General features: G+C 39.0%; 1 protein-coding gene across 1 annotated transcript in view; it reads right to left on the bottom strand.

The window, feature by feature from the left end:
- The window catches only part of ITFG1 (integrin alpha FG-GAP repeat containing 1), a 210057-nt gene that overhangs the window by 187403 nt on the left and 4259 nt on the right, over positions 1 to 18395 (bottom strand). Inside the window, exons 3-6 of the mRNA XM_075009108.1 lie at positions 16309 to 16451; positions 14765 to 14822; positions 10835 to 10909; positions 783 to 877 (exon numbers count right to left, since the gene is read on the bottom strand). Coding sequence (XP_074865209.1) covers positions 783 to 877; positions 10835 to 10909; positions 14765 to 14822; positions 16309 to 16451 — 371 coding nt within the window. The remainder of the gene's footprint in view (positions 1 to 782; positions 878 to 10834; positions 10910 to 14764; positions 14823 to 16308; positions 16452 to 18395) is intronic.

Raw genomic sequence — 18395 nt, 5'->3', positions numbered from 1 at the left:
TCTATATTAAAATTAATGTAGGTTTACGTGTTCCAATCTCATGGGAGATATTATATTAAAGTTTCCCCTTTTTAAAACATAATATATACTTTTTTTTTCTTTTTTGTCAAAGATGGGGACAATGAAGATGGTGGCTATGGGATCAAACATATCAGGTATGTGCAGAAAACCAACAAGAGACACTGTTTCCCTCTAACTTCCTATTACAGTGGGCAACTTTAACCAAGTATTCACAGTTAAAAGACACACCTATAATACCACTGCAAAACAACGATGGTTTTAACAGTGGCCACTATGCTATCTAGGGTTAGCAGGAGTTGCAATATTTTTCGAAAGGAAAGTTGGTGTGTTGGTGGAGAAACATCTTTTTAAAAGATTTACTACCCTTGTTCAAGTTGACACTCATTTTGAAAGAAACAGAACCATTTAATATACAGAAGTCAGTGATATATATAACCTATATAAAATGGTTTTTGAATGAACACCAGTTTCTGGAATGTCTTTAGAACAAACAAACCAAGCAATGTATTTAAACTTGCTATCAATAATGTAACAGTTGTAAATAAAATTAAAAAGAAAATTACAAGTAACAGATTACTTTAAAAACATCAAATATTAATAAGACACCCGTTAAACTGAATACAGTCTATTACTTTCCTGTTATCATGTAATCCTTTTTTCCTGTATGGCAGCTCAGAAATCTAGTGTTCATTATTATTGAATATGCTGTGTTTTAAACACAACATTGAATTAACTAAAACACTGCAACATTTGGGACTCACCTGCAGTGAAGTCACTATTCAAATCTATGAATGCGTGAGAGTGTGGTATGTACATTTTACTCTTTGTATCGACTGCAGGATGCCATGATAAATTCCTGCAAGACAAAGAAAACAAAGCTATTTCTATATGTTTTATTATAGGTTTCATGATATAGTGAGTAATTCTTGATGTACTTAATGTAACACACTGCTCATGCCATGGCTAACCTTGGATATATAAGTAAGTTTAAATAGTCAGGTATTACAAGAAAAGCTGAATTCAGACTAAACAAATATGAGAAAATATCCGTCATAAATGGAGCATAGTTTCAGAAGTCTTACCACATTTAAAAAAAGAAAAATACACTTATTGCTTTCACAATCTGTTTTAATCAAAATATTTTGTGAAGTCTTCATCTTAGGAGCATTTCTAAAGATCAACTAAAATAGAAATATGCATCTGACAATGGGGGTCTTTGCCCATGAAAGTTTAAGCTCCAAAAAATCTGCTAGTCTATAACGTAGCACAAGACTTCTTGTTTCCTCTCAAAATAGAAATAGACACGCAGTTAAATTTGACTAAACATAAAAGGCATAAAATACTTTTGTTTCACTGAAAAGCTGAGTTTCCACTGACAGACTATTACAACTGAATTAAGCAAACACCAGACAGATACTATAGTATCTATGTAGTAAAATATTAGAACTATTCGGAGGTTGGCAAGAGTATCCCGCATAAGAATCCACAACAATAAGTGGATTGGGGTTTACTGCACTACTAAGAAGCCATCAGCAGAAACGAAGGGTCACTAAATTTCAGAATGAGTAGATTTGAAAATTAACGAACACTAAAATTTGTGAAATTCTCAGGCTGACTTGTGGCTACCTTAAAATAATACCAATTCAATGTTTCACAAAACAGACAGCGATAAGTGACAAAAGCACACTGAAAAGGGAGATCTGTATTTTGCTCCAAGATCTGTCCAGTTTCCTGGGTGATCTTAATCAAGTCACCACCTTTATATTAGGCAGTTTCATTTGTAAAATAGAGATAATTAACTAGTTGCCTGTCAGTGTTGACAGGTTTAATTAACCAATCCTTATCAACCACTTTTGGAGTCTCATGAGAAAGGGGGCTGTAAAAGCAATGTATAATTAATTATACTACAAATATTATCAGACTACAGTGTTCTTATTTGAAATCTACTCAATTTGCTGCTGAGAAAATACCTATTTTTTCATATTAAATTTGAAAGCCTCATTTAGTCTATCACAGTTAGATAAAAAAGGCAAAAATGTAATGCAATTAAAAAGCCATGTTTAGTTGGTAATTCTAGACAGAACAGTGACATATATCAAAGGTGTATAACATTTTTCATCACGACATCCTTTTATAATTACTTATAAATGACACTAACTGTTCATGCTGATGTTTTCCATGAGCCACCTCTGCCTCAGGCTATTAATTTTAAAATTTGAGCAAAAAAGTTTCGGAAAATATTGTTTGAAAGCAAGGCTAGTGAAAAACAGGTAGCATAAGCTACAGAAACTCATTCCTGCACAGCAGTACTTGTTAGTAGCTGTCAGCTTTGATTAACAGCTGCTCCAACTGCACTGCATTCTCTTTTACTCTGGTTCCCTAATCTTACCTGATTCTTCAACATGGGGAACTCAGGTCTCATTCACTTAGGCTATGTCTAGATGTCAGGGTTTTGTCAGCAGAAGTTTCTCTCAGAAGATATCTTGCAACAAAGCTTCTGCAGATGGAGTGCATCCAGACACCAAGGCACATCAAAAGACCAATCCCTTCTGTTGGCAGAAAGCAGCCAGACTGCTTGGCCGCTTTACTGGCAAAATGGCCACCTAGAACCAGGTCAGCCAGGGTTGCAGGTCACCAATTCATTCTGGGAGCCCCACCAAGATGCATGCTGAAAGGGACACCCCAGACACTTATTTCCTACTTCTGCCGCATTTCCCCGTTTCCTACCTCCTCAAGGGACAGCACACCTAGTGCAGGGATTTGTGTCTTTGTGGGTGACACAGCTGGTCCCTGGGAGCCATGCCAGCGGAGCTGCCCCGGGTTTGCAGTGGCCACACCCCAACATGTTGTAGCAGCTGCTGATCTGTATCTCTTCCTCCAAGACAGAGCCCAAGACCAATTTCAGGGATGGCGCCAAAGCTGTAGGACTCTCACACCAGCACCGTCCCCACAGCCAAAGTGGAGATAAGTTTAACCCCCCAAAAAACACTCACATTTATTTTTATAGCCTCTCTCATCTCCCTGAATATTTCACAGTCACTATCGCCATCCTGCACTGGTCTAGACACATGCAAGCAACAAGATTTAGATGGTCTAGACACATGCAAACAACAAGAACTGAGTTGCAAGAAGCAACATACACTTAAGTCAGATAATGCAACAACCTTATTTCAAGTGAATATGGAACACAGGCAGCTTTAGCTTTTAAATCTCTTCTTCCATTGCTTTCTTCATGGCTATTTCCCACAGGTATAGCTTTTAAGTTATCTGAAAGCATCTACTTTTGAATGAGAGGCACACTTGTTTCAAATAATTTCCTAGATTCACCTATCTTCTTCAATCTATAAAGATGACCTTGTATAGCTTCCCTGTAGGGTAAGAGTTATAAATCAGAGCAAGGGTGACTTGCACTCCTTCAAACTCACATTAGTGTAGCAAAAAAAAAAAAAAAAAGGTGGGGGGAGGGAGAATACATAAGTATTTTGATGAAAATGTAGTGCTCATGTCAATCTTTTGAAAACTTTCTACCCATGGATCACACATCTTTCAAGTGGAAACTACAAAGAAATAAGTTAATAGAACTAGAGAAAATGCATCATGCATATATGATTATACGAATTAAATTCAATAGGGAAATGTCAGAAAACCATACTGTAGGTGATCATAGAAAATAGATGCCTTAATTCACCATGAATAGCTGCTTTTTGCTACATTTCTGCTCTTTCATGATGAAATTTGTTTAATTAGGCAGGCTTATTTCCAAGCATTAAAAATGTCCACATCATCATTCTGGTTCATGTTTTCATCAAATAAATATCTGCAAATATTTCCATGCTTTCAGGTTCCAGCATAGCAAGCCTTCCAAAGGATTCTGTTCATATACAGAAGACAACTATTATACTTGATAAAAATCCAGCTGCATGTTTATCAGATGCTACAGGATGGGTTTTAGTAGGGAGTTATTTCAAATGTAGCTCTAATTAGGTTTCTCCTAACACCCAATATTGTTCTAATTCTGTAGAATTATAAAGCTTGAGATCAGCAAATATCAGTATTCAAAGTCACTAAGAAATCCTGCGGCACCTTATAAACTGACACATATTTTGGAGCATAAGCTTTCATGGGCAAAGACCCACTTCGTCAGATGCATGAGTATCCAAAGTGTAACTTCCAAAGATTTCAGATTTAATTATGAATTGGAAAAAAAAATCCTGTCCAATTAAACATGGATCTATTGAAATTATATTCCCAAACATTTACTTCTAGAGAACTACAAAATCATTAAGAAAATGAAGAACTGTTGAAACCTGGACTATAAGCTTCCTCATTTTCCATTTAAGAACTGAACACTGGGTTAGTAGGAATATAAAGCTATATTTTCCAAACAAACATTCTCAGACATGTATTCTATTCCAACCTATAACATGTAACCTTATTTCTCTGTGCCAATAAACTGTCACAAATATTTCTTCACAGAATATTAACTGTACTGTTCTCCTAGAAAGCTGATAAAATATTTCTGTATAATCAGCGCAAGATTACACTATTGTCATGACTATCCTTGGAGGCTTTGCAGGTATTGTTCCATAAAACACAGATTTAAATAAAAGTCATTTTGATAAAATTCAAGGAGAGATTAAAGGCCACAGACATCGCTCTTAGAAAGGCCTAAGAACTTACAATTGTATATTTGCAGGATTTAAAATAATTAAAATATTCTTCCCCGTACCATATTGCAGTTATTTGTTTATTCTCTGTTTATTAAAAAAATGTATAACTCTTCAAATAACTCTAGTAAAGGAAATATTCTTCTTGTGGGCAGTAATGAAACAATGCTACTAGTAAAACTGGTTACAGGTTTGCTGAAACCTTTCACTGTCTCTGACAACAATGAATCAGATTAATATCAAGAATAAAAATATCTTTAATTAAACATTGCTCAAGGTCCGGGAAGATGGAAACTATAAAAGCTGATACCCCTGTTTCCATAGGAACAGTGTATAATCTGATGGACTGCTCTAGTTCCAATGCATTTCTCTTGACACAACAGCTAAACAATGCCCCAGGGCAATTCCATATACTTCACAACAAACCATTTCTTTTGAAGTGATGAATATCAGTGCTGATTACACACACTCTCTCTCTCTCTCTCCCTCTCCCTCTCTTTCTCTCTCTCTCCCCCTCTCTCTCTCCCTCCCTCCCTCCCACCAAAAGTCTGTCAGCAACTAGCTTCATTTGGATTTACTGTGTAGGAAATGCCAGTGCACATTTTCATATTAAAATAGAAGACTAAATAGACGATCAGATGTTAGGAAATACAACAGTCCAGTTAAAAACAAAAACATTGCATTGTGAAACTCAAAAATGGTATATTTTACATGTGATTTAGTTTAAGCGGATGTTACTAAAAAACCGGTTGTGAGCAGGAAAAGGTGGCTGTACTAGTGAAATGATCTAACAGTAATGCCCAATTCACCTGACAGTCCATTCCCATGAGGCAATATTCTACAGACATCACAAAATGGAGAGGAATTTGAAGAACTCAGTATTTGAGAGGATTAGACTAAAAGATACACATACTAGTACATGGACTCCTAAATCAAATAACTCACAAATGATATTTGTGAATGCATCCAAATTTTAAATTTTTGTTTGTGTCTTCAGCCATTTCTTTTTTAAAGTTTTTGAACTGCTTTCATAGTCAACATAGCTGTGAAACAGTGAAAGGTATTAAATTTCTACTTTCATGAACCAAGTTCCAATCTATTCAAGCCTATCGTTTAGCAGTTATTTATTTTCTCGACCGATAACGAGTTAGGTGTACAGGGTAGCAATTTAACATGCAGAAAATACAGCTTGATTTTTCCAAATAGATGAAGACTTACAATTCAACAGCTATTCCCCATAGCCTATGAAGAAGCAATGCGTTAAAATTTCCATCTTATTGAGTTGAAGTGCGAACATGTTTAATAAGAAGTACACCTAAATGAAATGAATTTTATATATAATCATACAGCAGATGTCAGCAACCCCTGGCACAGGTGCCAAAAGTGGCATGAGTCGATTTTTATCGGCATGCGAGGCAGGAAGCGAGCCCTGCCCCTCCGTGCAGCCAGAGCTTCCTCAAAACCATGCTGCCTGTGGACTAACAAAAGATCAGCTATAGTAACAGAGAGGAAGCCGTGCTAGTCTAAATACTATCAAAACAAAAAGCAGTCAAGTAGCACTTTAAAGACTAGCAAAATAGTTTATTAGGTGAGCTTTCGTGGGACAGACCCACTTCTTCAGACCATAGCCATACCAGAACAGACTTGGCTATGGTCTGAAGAAGTGGGTCTGTCCCACGAAAGCTCACCTAATAAACTATTTTGCTAGTCTTTAAATTGCTACTTGACTGCTTTTTGTTTTAAAAGATCAGCTAATGTTACTAACCACTGACTAAACAGTAAATCTCTGCATCTTAATTTATTTAATAATGAAACTGTTGTAAATAGGATCAATGCCCCCCCTTCCTTTTTTTTTTTTTTTAAAAAGGAAAAAGGAGGAGCCAGCCACTACTCAGCTGGTTCTCCCTGACCGCATAGCCTCATGGCTGGGGCTGCAGAGGTGCTGGTACTCAGTACTGGAAAGTACCAGCACACACAAAGCAGGACTATTACTGAATTTAAAAGCATCACCAGCACTCGAACTGTACGTAGAGCTCACGAAGTCAAATTTCGGCATTCCCCATCTGGGAAAAGTTGCTCACCCCTGTCATACTGTATCATCATCATCAATAACCGTGGGCTCAGCGCATCTGATGCCTCTCTCACTATTTCCTTCCATCTTTCCCCGTCCAGTGCAGAGTGGCTTAATTTCCATAGACTAGCGCTGCACCAACCTACTACATCATCTATCCATTCTCTGTGGGGTCTGCCTCTTCTATTCAAACCATCCATTATGCCAAATACTAGGGTCTTGATTTTCGTTCGTTGTTCATTCTGCAAATATGTCCAAATAGTTGTAGCTTCCGTTTTATAACCTTCTGCAGCAGGTTCTCTTTCGGCTGTATCTTCCAAAATAATTCCTCATTGGTGACCTTTTGCATCCATCCTATTCTCAGAATCTTTCTATAACAACTCCTTTCGTATGCCAATATTCTTCTTTTTGAACCTTTCGTTATCACCCATGTCTCACATCCGTACAACATGCTGCCGAATACACATATTTTCAAGACACCCAGCTTCGTTCTTAAGCTAATTGCTTTCCTTTTCCAGATCTTATCCATCACCTTCAAATTTGCTCTTGCTTTCACTACTCTAGTCGCTATTTCCTTCTTACAGTCTAGATCATACGTTATGTTGCTTCCTGTATATGTGAACTTCTCTACATTTTCTAGATCAATACCATCCACACTGATCTTCCTTCCCACCTCCAAATACCATTGTTTTTGTTTTATCGATCGCGGACCTTGTTTAGCCGGGCGATGTCCGAGCCAGCATCTTTTAACATTTAGTTGTACTGGCATCAGATTTCATTCGTATTGTTGCTTGACAGTCAGCACATCAACACGCATCTGACCAACTCTCCTCCTTCATCGAGGCTTGGGACTGGCATGGAGCTCTCAGTGACTTCATGGCAGAGTTCATACTGTATCAATTGCACAGTTATCAAATTGGACAGACTTCAAACTCTCTTAGACAAAGAATTAGTGCGCATAAAACAGACAAAGACACTCCTGATTCACAAGCTTGTCAGTCAGCACTTTAATGGAGTGGGCCATTCTGTTAATGACCTGAAAGTTTGCGTCTTACTGAAGAGGAATTTTCACAACAGTTTGGAAAGAGAGGCTGTTGAACTATCTTTTATACTCAAATTTGACACATTAACACGTGGTTTGAACTGGGATGGGAATTTTCTAGGTCATTGTAAGGGCTCTTATGCATACTTGGCTTTATCTAATTCTTGACACCCACCCCCACCCTTCTGTCCCTCTACTTTCTGATTTGTCAACCTTGATTACTATTTTTGGTTCTAGAGAGTAAGCCGTGCTAGTCTATACACTATCAAAACAAAAAGCAGTCAAATAGCACTTTAAAGATTAGCAAAATAGTCTATTAGGTGAACTTTCGTGGGACAGACTCACTTCTTCAGACCATAGCCAGACCAGAACAGACTCAATATTTAAGACACAGAGAACCAAAAACAGTAAGCAAGGAGGACAAATCAGAAAAAGATAATCAAGGTGAGCAAATCAGAGAGTGGAGGCGTGGGGTGGGGGGAGATCAAGAATTAGATTGAGTTAAGTATGCAGACGAGCCCCTATAGTGACTCAGAAAGTTCACATCCCGATTTAAACCATGTGTTGATGTTCCGAATTTGAATATAAATGTCAATTCGTCCGCTTCCCTTTCTACAAAAGAGCGATAATTTCTTTTTAATAAAGAAAATTGAAAACAGAAAAGAAATTATCACCCTTTTGTAGAAAGGGAAGCGGACGAATTGACATTTATATTCAAATTCGGAACATCAACACATGGTTTAAATCGGGATGTGAACTTTCTGAGTCACTATAGGGGCTCGTCTGCATACTTAACTCAATCTAATTCTTGATCTTCCCCCCCCCACGCCTCCACTCTCTGATTTGCTCACCTTGATTATCTTTTTCTGATTTGTCCTCCTTGCTTACTGTTTTTGGTTCTCTGTGTCTTAAATATTGAGTCTGTTCTGGTACGGCTGTGATCTGAAGACGTGGGTATGTCCCATGAAAGCTCATCACCTAATAAATTATTTTGTTAGTCTTTAAAGTGCTACTGGACTGCTTTTTTGTTTTGACAGTATATAGACTAGCACAGCTACCTCTCTGTTACAGTTATCAAAGTGCTCTAGAAAATTAAATCTTAAAAAATGAATTGTAGTGTACAAACTAATCTTTTCTTATTTAAAATGTTCTAGAATGTTTATACAAATCACTTCAAGCTGGTCATTTCCACATTTTTGTGTGGCTGTTGTGTTACTGTAATCTGCTCTGTAAGTTAAGACAGCTCACAAAATTTTAACAAAATTGAAGAGAAAAAAAATTTAAAATGGGTTGGGGTTTTCTTATGCTTAAGTCTGGTAATGATTCACATAGAAAAAAATCATGTGGTGAGTTCAAAGGACTTCATAAAGAAAACCGTGATGGGTTCATGTCCACAGGGGAAAACAAAAACACAGCATATATAACTTTCGCCTGAGGAAATTTGAGCCCCACAACAGCGGGCTGTCTGTGCTGCAAAACTTTTGATACTCCTCCAGCTTCTGCAGAGCTCAGGAATTCTGCAGAACAGAATTAGAATTAACAAGCAGTGCTCATCTCAGTAATTCAGGAGAATAAGGGCTTTGCAAGTTACAAGGAACAGTATGGACCATGAAAGACGTACATTAGCTTAGATCGCCAGCCAGGTTGATACTTCAGTACTTGAACTTTGGTACACATAAAACTTTTGATGAACTTAACACAGAGATTAAATGCAGGATTGCTCGGAGATTTAAATGTACATATTCTTAATTTTAAAATTTGCGACATCCATTTCCCACTATGTTGTACATAATAAACTAAGTAATTATGGATTTTAAAAACTAAGTACAAAATTAATCTGATCTGACCATGAATGAGTACTACAATATGATATATGAACTTGATGTTACTATTATTTCACATTACTCAAGGTTGCGTCATGTGCCATCTCCTCCCTTATAGTTCTCCAGTTATAATGGAAAGTCGTATGGTTCAGACAACTCTAACCCCTCCTTTCGTTCACTTCTCTTTCTGCTTCCAATTTAAAAACTTGGTCCTACCTTCTAAGCGCTACACAAAGTTGGTCTGTGACGATCTCGCCGTTTTCCTGATCTTGACCTAAACTCATCTGCTTTTAATCTTCACAGTTCCTTCATATTCACCTTGCTCCCTATGCATGCTGTTGCCTAAACCCAGAACAAACTTCCTGAACACAAAAGGAAGGTGGAGAAAAGAGCCCCTGCCTATTTTCAATACACCCACAAGCAAGCAGAAAAGCGGAAAAGAAAACAAGACAATTATATACAATCCAACAGCAATCACTGTAACCAAAACAGTAACAGCATTCGCCTGGTTAAAATTTGCTTTAAAAGCTTCAGGAAACACAATATCAGGAATTAATTTCACCTGTAGGGAATATTTTACCATTAGTTGCTCAATCCAATGTATATGTCTAATCTATCCACTCTTGACACCTCAACTTAAGCACATGAAAAGCAGTGCATAATTTTTTTATATCTGCTTCCTCTTGAATTGTGGAGACACCATTACTATTTGCAGACTTACTTTTGCATTTTATCAATGGAATGGAATATATGTTATGGGTTTCAGTATGCACATTGATGACTATCTTTTGTTGTATGTTTGTACATAGCTCAACAAAAAGACACTCTGCCATCTATGTTCTACCATAATAAAAAGAAATGAAATTCAGTTAATTAACGAACACTGTAATACCTGCAAGAAACCATCACATACATTCTCATATCAGCTATCACTGTTATTCAAGAGTTAAGTTCTTGAAACCCACCCTGACTTACTAGTTTATTACACAGAAGTGCAGAAAAATTAGATCCTGTGCACACAGAGTATAGTGAACATTTCTCCTACAGATAGCAAGAGGAGAGGGTCAAAACAAGAGCTCCATGTCCATATACCAACCACTGAATGTGAAGATTTCATGCACACAGGCAGCAGAATTTGGTGTGTCAATGATTTACATATATATCAATATTGCTTGTTATAAATAAGTACATTAAAAAAATCTGATCTTACCTGCCTATCAGTATCTGAGGCCCATCTGAATCATTCGTGACACCAAAAATATCAGGAATTAAATCACCGTTAAAGCTGCAAACATAAAAACACGTTATGTCAGCTAACACTTTATTATGTTTCATTCTGACGACTATAAAAATCAGCGCTTTGTATTTGGGATTCCAAGAACTTAATTCTGTGCATTTTCCTCTGAACATTCAATTTTAGCCTGGACTACAATATAACTTCAGAGTTATGAAGGTTAAAGTCACTAAACGACAAGTCAGAGACACACCTCATTGGAACCAGAAATATGCAATCAGGCAGCAGGAGAGACAAAAAAAGGAAATGCAGTTCAGTACTGTTTGTTTTTTTGATAGTTTAACACAAACAAACAAAAAACAAAAGGAAAGTTTCAAAAAATAAAATTTGACAAGGCGTCAGTTCACAGGGCCAAGGACAGGCAGGAGTATGCGATTCACTTCAACACTTAGTTGATTAGGGATAGCTTACTACTGACTGCTACTAGAGCGGTAATGCTGTTGAATGGTTGTTATACAGTGCACATTTTAGCAAGCAAACACTACCAAGCAATGCATATAAGGAGCTGGAATGCATCTAACAAATTCCTTTGCATTCACAGCAACAATTATTTATATTAAATTGTTTCTTTGCCTGGATTCTTTACAGACATTCCTACGGAAAAAGGGCCAATCCTGCTTTTATAGTTGAAACGTTTCTTTCTATGCACTTAGGTTTTTATATTACTACCAATATAGCAAGGAGGGTGGGCTCCTTATTTAGCCCCACATATCTCTGCATACCTTTTCTTGAGTAAGTCTCAAATTTATTCTTGCAGCTAGCTGATCGTGCAGAATACCTTGTTACAGACCCATACTGCAGCAGTATGTCCTTCGTATCCAGTCTCCAACCGCTCCTGCCCCACCTCAGCCAGGCAGCAGCACTACAGCTGGTGTGGAGGGTGAGCTTTATTCTGGGCACACCAAATGCAATTGCTTATCCAGGTTTTAGCTGCATCTTCCATACCTTTCCCTTTAATTTGCCTGATAAAGTACATTTCCAGGAAGCTGCAGTAACCACCTATTTGGCCGACAAATATCATACAGACTGGGGCTGGCTGTTCCTCAGCCTCTAAGAAGCACTTACAGAAAAAGCAGAGGATGCAGATAAAACTTGTAACCTGTTACAAAATTATATGAAGGAACTTCATTATGACCCTGAGTTTGTCTCAGCACCACTACTCTGTGAGGGACCTTTGGCTGGATTGAAACAGAATCTGATCCCATTTCATTCCCTGCCCCTCTGATCAGCAGGTGGGTGCAAGCAAGAGGTTGGTAAAACTGAACAGCAACTGATAGGACTCTGTGGGCACATCTACAAGGAGCTGCTCTCCCAGCAGCTCCATGCTAATGAGCAACCTTGCAATTGCAAGTGACTGCTCATTAGCATAACTGTGCAGCTAATTAGCATAGGTGCGTGAGACCTTGCTGCCAGCAGAAGCCGCTGCAGACAGGATAGGGCTCTGTGGACATGCCTCTGTGGGCTACCCCCTGCGCCCCTGTCATCAATCCCTTATGCCAGAAAAAACATGGCCTGTTAACAGCTGGCAATGACATGTCGTATGGCTATGCTAATTAGCCATGCAGTTATGCTAATGAGCAGCCCTTTGCAATTGTGAGTCTGCTCTTTAGCACAGTGCTGCCAGGAGAACAGCTCTGTGTAGACATGCCCTCCGTGTGGCGGGGTGCTTTGTTTTACAAAGCATGTGATAGCTGCTTTTACATATTATTCTGAATAAATGCAACATTTTTGCCTTACCCCCTCTGAAAAAATCTCTCTTATCCCTCCCTCACAATGAGGGGCAAGTTGGAAAAATATTCTTTCCTAAAGATATATACCCATCAGTCACAGTATGACTTAAATCAGAAAGAGGTTTAGCATCCAGCTCTCCAACTTACTGGGTGCGTCTACACTTGCATTCCTCTTTTGAAAGAGGTACACAAATGAGGTAAATCAAAAATGCAAATGAAGCATAAGTTTGCCTACTTGGCACCTCGTTTGCATATGCTAATTTTGAAAGAGCCTCTTTCGAAAGAAGAAAGCCAGTGTAGACTCCGCTTTTTGGAAAGTAAATCCATCTTCGAAAGAATCCTTCTTCCTTTTATTTAATGGGAAGAAGGATTCTTTCAAAGATGGGGTTTACTTTTGAAAGAGGAGTGCCTACACTGGCTTTCTACCTTCGAAAGAAGCTCTTTCGAAATCAGAATATGCAAATGATGTGCCAAATATGCAAATTTTATACCTCATTTGCATACCTCTTTCAAAAGAGGAATGCAAGTGTAGATGCACCCATTGTGTGTGTGTGTGTGGGGGGGGGAATTAAGATTATATATACCCTCATGAACAGCAAAATGGAGCCTGAAAGGATAACGCTTATAGTTTCTGTCTGTCCTGCCCTGGTACTTGGTGTGGAGTTTAGAGCGGATAACACAGAACACGAAGAAATTAGTTTTTAAGTTGTGAGCTAACACAAGGTAAGGAAATATTTTTGTGCTTGCATAATTTAAATTAGTATGGTTTCTATGCAGAAGAAAATGCTTTTCTGATGTTTCAAAGTGGTATTAGGTCACTGTTTAATTGTAAACTTTTGAAAGAACAGCCGTTTCCAAGATGTTCACAACTTTGAAGTTTAACTGTACTTGGTTGTAGGTTTCACAGAAACAACAGCCGAACGTTAAATCATGACAAGTATCAGACAAAGCAGTTTATTTAACAAAAAACGTGTGTAGCTATTTCTTTATGTCAAATTTGAGAATAGAACATGCTCACAATTGCTCTTCTAACAAGATCAATTAGAATGATTATTTCCCAGCAACCACCCTATCCTTCTAGATTTTGCCATTTTTCTCCTCAACCCTGATACCTTGACAATCTCCTCACAGACTATCAGTTTAGTAGCCTCCCTGACCTCCTAAATCAAAGCTGACTTCTAACCTTGCTTTCAGCTTATTCTAAAGTAAATAGCCACAGCAAATGTGACATTTGGTACATTCAATCACTAAGGCTGTGCAGAACGGCTGCTTATTTCAAGTTGCAAAGAAGATGTAAACAATAAGACAGGCACATGGAATATCCAAAGACTAGAGCATCTAATTTATACATGTCATCTATTATGTTTGTTCTAAGGATTACATTCTAGCTCCACTGAGGGAGGTACAGGAATTTTCCTGCAGGAATGGGTGTAATTAATGCAAATCAGTAGGCCTCTAATAAGGCTACAGAAGCCTCCATCCTGGGGAAAATTATAGAAACTGATATGACCTTGTTTAAGACACCTGGACAAACAGAGAAGTGAAAACAGTATAGAGTGAGTATCTGGAGAGATCACTCTAACTACACCCAAGAACACACGAGACTGTGACAAGGGACACAGACTTTGAGAGAGGACATGGAGTGCTACGAAATCTCTGAAGAGTCCTACCTAGTAGACAAGCATTATCTGGTAAAAGCACACACGTAAACTCTGTTATTTAAGAGGTTTTTCTGCAATGCTTTTGTTCTGAATAAATACTTGATTTTATGAATACTGGTTGCCCATTTGTTAACCCTGTCATCATCCCTGAGAAAACAGGACTGCAGATGGAGAATTAAAGATAGATTTATTAAGTTGATCAGAGTAAACTGCTACCTAAATTCCACTGCATAGAGGCAGTGAGACATGAGAATCTAGTCAGAAGAAAGGTGATAACATGAAGTTACCCAGGCTGCAGTTATGTTTTTAGTATACAACACATTTCAGACTTAAGGTATTTGGTGTTTTAACTGAACATAGTTAAATACTTAAATGTTAAATATTTAAAATATTTAATGTTTACATGCCAATTAATTTCTGCAAGTTTTGTTCAAGGTAAGATACCACATACTTACTCCATAACTAGAGGCTCATCATGAAAAGTTTTATTTAAGACAGTCTTACGATTAGAATCTGAAAACAGAGAAAGTAGTCACTTAAATTTCATGTATTTTAGGACTTTAATACATGCAGTCATCTTTACTATAATGTATTATTTTGCAACTGTAGGTCTTCCAAAGCTATTTAATGATTTTATTTGTTGCCTATCACCTATATGGCCAAAAAAACAGCTCATCTTCAGAGCAAAGAACATAACTGATGTGATCTCCATGTATTTTCTAATGGCCAGGCCAAAGAAGAAAGGCAATTCACAGATCCACTCTGCAATGTTCTCTTCCATAGCCATGCGGTGATTCAACAAAATTATAAACAAAAACCCATTACCACCTAGATTAGTAATCTTTTAAAATTAACACTAAATCATAGAATGAAGCATGTGAAAATGTGGTTAACGAACATTTTCTGAACCTGTTGGGACAAAAGCATGCTCAGTTTTATTTGCCCAAAATGCACGTGAAAGCACTCTTTTGCTTCATTTAAGACTGTAGCACTATGTAAAATGGGAGGAATAACTATCAACAAGGAGACTGTGTGGAAGACTTAACTGTTCAGATACACTGCACTGTTCCCTCCATGCATCTCTCAAACCCTACATCCATCTGTCCCTTGGTGTGTTTCCCTCCATCCCTGCTGAAAGCAGTCAGTTATATTGTTTCCTTTCACCCCTCACTTCTATTTTCTCCTAGCTTCTGTTCTTCACTTTTTGAGTATGCACTAATACCCCACACTTACATCTTACAAACTCTTCATTACTGTTCGCTATAGATGTAGAATATCTTCACTAACACCATTCAGTGCCTCTCATTCTCCAAGCTCACAAGGTCCCCTGAAAGCCCTTTCCAGCTACTTAGGCCTCCTAGCCACATCTTCCTACTTGTGCCTCACTCCATTTCAACCCTTCGTATTCCTCCCAACTCCATGTCATCTCAGTCTGCCTCCTGGACATGCTACTTCAAAATCCATTCATCCCATATCTTACTCAGCCAGGCAGCAATAGTAGTAGCAGCAGCAGTGTGACTGATACCTCACAAATATTTCATTATAGACTGTTAAAACATTGCTTTTAAACACACAGACTCGTTAGCCTTTCTGTCCCTCCTAAACCTCCCCCACCCCAAAAACTGCTTCTCAGCAAGATTAACAAAAACAGAATAAAACTTGGAATTTCTAAATCAAGCCATTTTATTAAATGTCATGAGCCCAAAAATGTTAGAATAATGTTGACAACTGAAGGAAAGGTGAATTCTCCTAACACTATAGCCACTTTCTTTCCTATCCTCCACAGAAAAGTTTTGCCCAGAATTGAGTCTGACTTTTTTTTTTTTTTTTTTTTAAACTGTTCTGCCCAGTATAGCTCTACTACAAAATTTTATACATATATGAAACTGTACATCTGTTACAGATGCTTGATCCATTATCAGTTAAGTTATAACTCACTGAATACACTCTGGTTAAGTATTATTATTATTATTATGATTTAACAGTAACACCCACTTACCTAATGTTTGATTGCGTCCCCAGAAAATAATAACTGACAGTTCATCAGTGACATGATTTTGTGGTTGTGTAGTTAGGAGGACATCCATTTGTGAATCACCATCATAATCTCCAGGAACCACGCTCGTTATGACTTCATAACTTCTACAATTACACATTTTAAAGGTGCAAATACATGATTAACGCTTATGGGTCCCTAAAATATCATACAATTATATACTAATAATTATGTATTTCTACAAGAAACATTACATGAAAATTTGTTACGATGAAAGTTTTAACATTAAGCCTTGACAGACTTTTTCCAACCCCATTCTATACACTCTTCTCATACTGTCCAGTATTTGCAAAACTGTATTAGTCCCATACCACAGTAACTTATCACTGCTGAACCTTAAAAGGTCTATTTTAGACACAAGGAAAACCTTCCACTTTGATTTTAGTATGTTGATCACAAAACAGTGGTGGACAATCTGTGGCCTTAGGGCCACATGCAGGCCATTGGGACCTTAATGTGTGACCTACAAGACATCATTTACCATTGGCCATGCTCAGGGTTACCAAATTCTCCCAGGTTTTGTGCACGTAGTTCCCCCCACCCCCAAATCAGTATTACAAAAGTGACATGCACTTAAAGCAAGGGCACATGAAGTGAGCTACATGCGGACTGTACACAACTTTGTGAGAGCCATGAACTCCCTCAGCACCCAATCCAAGCGCTGTTCTGGTTCAATCTGCACATCCCACAAATTGTAGCTACGTAAGCGCAGTAAGCAAAACTACCCTATCTCAGGAGACTGTCTTGGTTGTGACAATCTAGCAGTCCACTGATATGAAGGAAGGCCACTCCTGCAGCCCGCTCATTAGCCTAGGTTGCCCCTCACTGTCAGAGCATGATGTCCAAGCACTAGGTACCAGCACTTAAGACTGGGGCTTCAAAAAGCCCAATGTTTTCTCCTTTTCAGCGCCCTTTCCTATATTACCTTTTGTTTTCTGCTCTCCTTATTTTGGTCTGCACACATTGTTCATTCAACATCTGGTATTTGTTTCTATCACTGAATGTTGATGCACCTGTATAGTAAAGCCCAGATTTACATGCAGGTTGCATTCCTGGGCAACTATGTGCAAGTCCAATTTTGCACAAGTTGATGTCCACATGGGGATGGGGGAGGGGCAAAGTGCTACCCCAGATGGCAGGGCGCCCTACCATCGTTGGGTCCCTGCTGGGTCAGGGCTGCAAGTGGTAGAAGAGTTTGGCAGCCGTGGGGAGGATGGTAGCGGCTCTGTGTGCCTGTCAGTGGTCACCCTGCTTTCTAGTTCCCAGGTTCCTGCAGACTGGGGGAGCCGGGAAACTGACCAGTGCTCCTGCGCCTGGCTCTGGGCTTCCCATCACTTGTAGGAGCTGGGTGCAGCTGGGAGCCAGGGGCTGCAGTAACAGTCAGTTTCCTGGCTCCTTGCTGCTTGTGGGAGCTGGGAAACTGACCAGTGCTTCTGTGCTGGGCTCTGGGCTCCTTCATCGCTCATGGGAGCAGGGTGCAGGTGGGAGCCAGGTGTAGCAGGGCCAGTCAGTTTCCCATCTCCCTGCCACTTGTGGGAGCCAGGAAACCGATAAGTGCTGCTGCACCTGGCTCTGGGCTCCATGCCACTCCTGGGAGCAAGAAGCCAGGAACAGCAGTGCTGGTCAGTTTCCTGGCTCCCCCCAAGCTGGAGGACCCATGAACTCGGCAGCAGGATGAGCACTGCTAGCTGTGCCGCCACAGCTGCTGGCTGGCACACAGAGCTGCCGCCATCTTCGCCACAGCTACTAAGCCCCTGAAGTTTTGAGAAGGGCAGCAGAGAGCAGTGGGAGGCTGGCAGGAGGGGTGCACTGCGGGTGATGAGGGGTGCAGCAGGGCCCAGTGTGACGGCACAGCAGCCAGGCAGTAATTGATGATTTTGACTCACGTTATTCCAAGAAACATGCAAGTTGAAATCATGTAAGTTGGGGGTCTACTGTACTCATGTGTTTGCATAAACAAATGGGTGCATGAGTTTTCAGTTTGTTCAGACTTGCACACAGTCAGGCATATATGAAAGATGCATGTAAGG

This window comes from Carettochelys insculpta, chromosome 14 (assembly GCF_033958435.1).
Source record: "Carettochelys insculpta isolate YL-2023 chromosome 14, ASM3395843v1, whole genome shotgun sequence".
In the NCBI taxonomy this organism is placed as follows: Eukaryota; Metazoa; Chordata; order Testudines; family Carettochelyidae; genus Carettochelys; species Carettochelys insculpta.
This window is presented reverse-complemented; position numbering and strand designations above follow the sequence as displayed.